Below are 2,834 nucleotides of genomic sequence, written 5' to 3' on the forward strand. Positions count from 1 at the left end.
ACAGTTGGGTGTTCTTACCCGCTGAGCCATCTCACCAGCCCCCTGTAGCAGCTCTTGTCAGAGCGTGGGTGCTGTGTTGGAGAAGCCAGGAGGAATCACGGGCCCAGTTTAGGGTTTGTGTGGTAGTTTCCGTGAAAAGGTTGTGTGGCCCACAGTGTGCTACAGTAGCTGTGGAAGGGACATTCCCTGGAGGGATCTTCATTGGCTGTGGGGGATGGGTCAGGGACATGAGAAACCAGTCGTTTCCAGGTTCTGCAGTTTAGGGCTGGTGTCCAGGTAGGGAAGACTGGTGTAAGGTGTAGAGAGGTAGGGAAGACTGGTGTAAGGTGGAGAGAGGTCCTGACTGTTGGGGATTATCAAATATTCGGAAGAGTGAAGCTTGGGAATCTGGCGTCTGTGAAGGAAACATTCTACTTGGCAACTTTGAGTGTAGGAATCTGGTCTAGAAATGAAGTCTGTTACAGTTTCAGTTCTTTATTATTTTGTAGACATGTATGTAAATGCATTCAGGTGAAAAGGAGGCTTCTTTGTAACAGCTTCTGCTTCCTCAGTATCCTGAGAGGACTGCCACAGGAGTGGGTATGGTGGGTGGGGAGCACATGGAAAAGTAGGCTTGCCAAGTGACAGTGATGGCCCACTTGACACTGGGTAATTGATGCATTAGACATTGGTTTGTTCTAGTATTTTCTCCTTAGCCATACTGACCTTTCAGGTCCAGTCTGCTCATTGGGCCGTTTCTCCAACCAAGTAAGAGAACTCCAGAGCCAGGCAGTGGTAGCACACACCTTTAATCCCAGCACTTGGGAGGCAGAGGCAGGTGGATCTCTGTGAGTTCAAGCCTAGCCTGGTCTATAGAGTGAGTTCCAGGACAGTCAGGGCTACACAAAGGAACACTGTCTGGGAAAATAAAACAACAGGAGACTTGCGGTGTATCAAAGGGAAGGGTCATGGCAGGGTCTAAGCTGAATTTAAAAAGGCTGTGGAGACAGATTGATGCAGAGAACTCCAGGTCGGGAGGACTGTGTAGATGAGTTCCCTGGCGTCTCTGAGGGTATTGATGCAGATGGGCAGGTGGGCAGCAGGCACCAGATACTGGTCTCTCAGTTTACCATTTTGGAGGTTGTACTGGTTCTGGGAGATAAAGTCTAGGATGATGGTATTAGAAGGCCTTAACCAAGGTGGAGTAGAAAGGCCTCTGTGGCCAAGGGACATCATGTTTTGTAAGAAGTATTACAGCATATTGAGGCTTAGAATATATTTTCATGGTGATCAGCAGGCTTGTTCTGCCAGTGACCACTGAGGCCCTCTCCTGAGTTCCCTTCTCTCTCTGCTTTCAGCTCCTGGATGTTGTCCAGTGCTGTGTGTGGATGTTGTCCAGTGCTGTGTGTGGATGTTGTCCAGTGCTGTGTGTGGATGTTGTCCANTGCTGTGTGTGGATGTTGTCCAGTGCTGTGTGTGGATGTTGTCCACTGCTGTGTGTGGATGTTATCCACTGCTGTGTGTGGAGGAGCTTTTACCTATAGGTGCAGTCCCATTAGGACAGTGATGTTGAGAATCGTGTTGGGCAACATCCGGCAGGGCGGAGCCTACTTTTCATGTGACTTCACCTGAATTCTTGTCCTGGCTGATCCCTGGGAACATGTTAATTTTTGCATCACTAATACATCTGACCTGGGCTTCTTAATTCTCTGGGAGAGTACTTAGACAGGAATGTTTTCCTGGGGACCATGGGAGACCATGACAAATGGAATCAGGAAGGCTAGTGGCTGTGCTGAAGGAGTAGGTGACAGGAGAATGCTCAGCTTTGCCGTGCTAAGAGAACAAGTGAGAACAGCCACCTGGCTCATCCAGGATGACACCACTGGGAAGGTAAGGCAGGGAGGCCTTCAGAGAGAAGAGTTGTGATTTGTAGACTCAGGCATAGACACAGTGCAGGTTTATATGAAATGACCTCTTCTTAATGCTGATTCCGGGTGGAGGGAGACATAGCCCAGGCTGCCGTATGACCGTGCACATGGGTCTTACTGTGAGAGTCCTTCTGTAACTGTCCCTTCCTTGTCCCCTTCTAGGTTAAGCAGCTGCAGGAGGAAACACCACCTGATGGTATTATGACTGAAGCTTTGCCCCCGGCCAGAAGGGAAGGTGACTTGCCCCCACTGTGGTGGCATATTGTGACCAGACCTCGGGAGCGGCCCACATAGAGGCATGCCCCTCACTGTTGATGCTTGCAAGTGAGAGTCACAGAGCATGTTCACACTTGCCCTAATAAAGGAACTAGACACGGTTGGCTGTGCCTGAAGTGTTCTTCCAAGGGTTACTGTGGCACCGAGCATTTACCTGTAGTGTGGTGTGGCTTGGTTTTACCATGTGTGCTAATTTTTTTTTTTAAAGTTACCTGTAGAATTATATTCACAGCACATGTGCTCTGTAAGGAAAAGCTTCACAGAGCTAACCTGTGTTCGAGTGTTAGGACCAGGTTGGCGCATGTGTACTCAGGCACACTCGTGCACACGGACACACTCATGCAGGGCAGAGAACAGTGTGGGTGGCGCTCCTCACCTTCCATCTTTAAGATGAGGTCTCTAGTGCACTGCTGTGCCCGTCTGCATGGGTGATGGGATTCCAGACCTAAGTCCTTATAAGTGCTTTATCCACTGAGCCATCTCCCTAGCCCACAACTGAGGAAAGGCTTAAGATGAAGGCTTAACTGGTAAAGGGAAGGAATAGATAGAAGATAAATACGGAGGGCTTTCTAAAAGAAAGGGCCGGGCGGTGGTGGCACACGCCTTTAATCCCAGCACTTGGGAGGCAGAGGCAGGCGGATTTCTGAGTTC

General features: G+C 49.6%; 1 protein-coding gene across 1 annotated transcript in view; it reads left to right on the plus strand.

Moving 5' to 3' along the window:
* The window catches only part of Ndufb9 (NADH:ubiquinone oxidoreductase subunit B9), a 6,541-nt gene extending 4,230 nt beyond the window's left edge, over positions 1 to 2,311 (plus strand). The window contains exon 4 of the mRNA XM_021217036.2: positions 2,070 to 2,311. Within this exon, the coding sequence (XP_021072695.1) occupies positions 2,070 to 2,201 (132 nt within the window). The 3' untranslated portion in view covers positions 2,202 to 2,311. The remainder of the gene's footprint in view (positions 1 to 2,069) is intronic.
* Positions 2,312 to 2,834: the final 523 nt, after the last annotated feature.

Source organism: Mus pahari, chromosome 17 (assembly GCF_900095145.1).
Source record: "Mus pahari chromosome 17, PAHARI_EIJ_v1.1, whole genome shotgun sequence".
Lineage (NCBI taxonomy): Eukaryota > Metazoa > Chordata > Mammalia > Rodentia > Muridae > Mus > Mus pahari.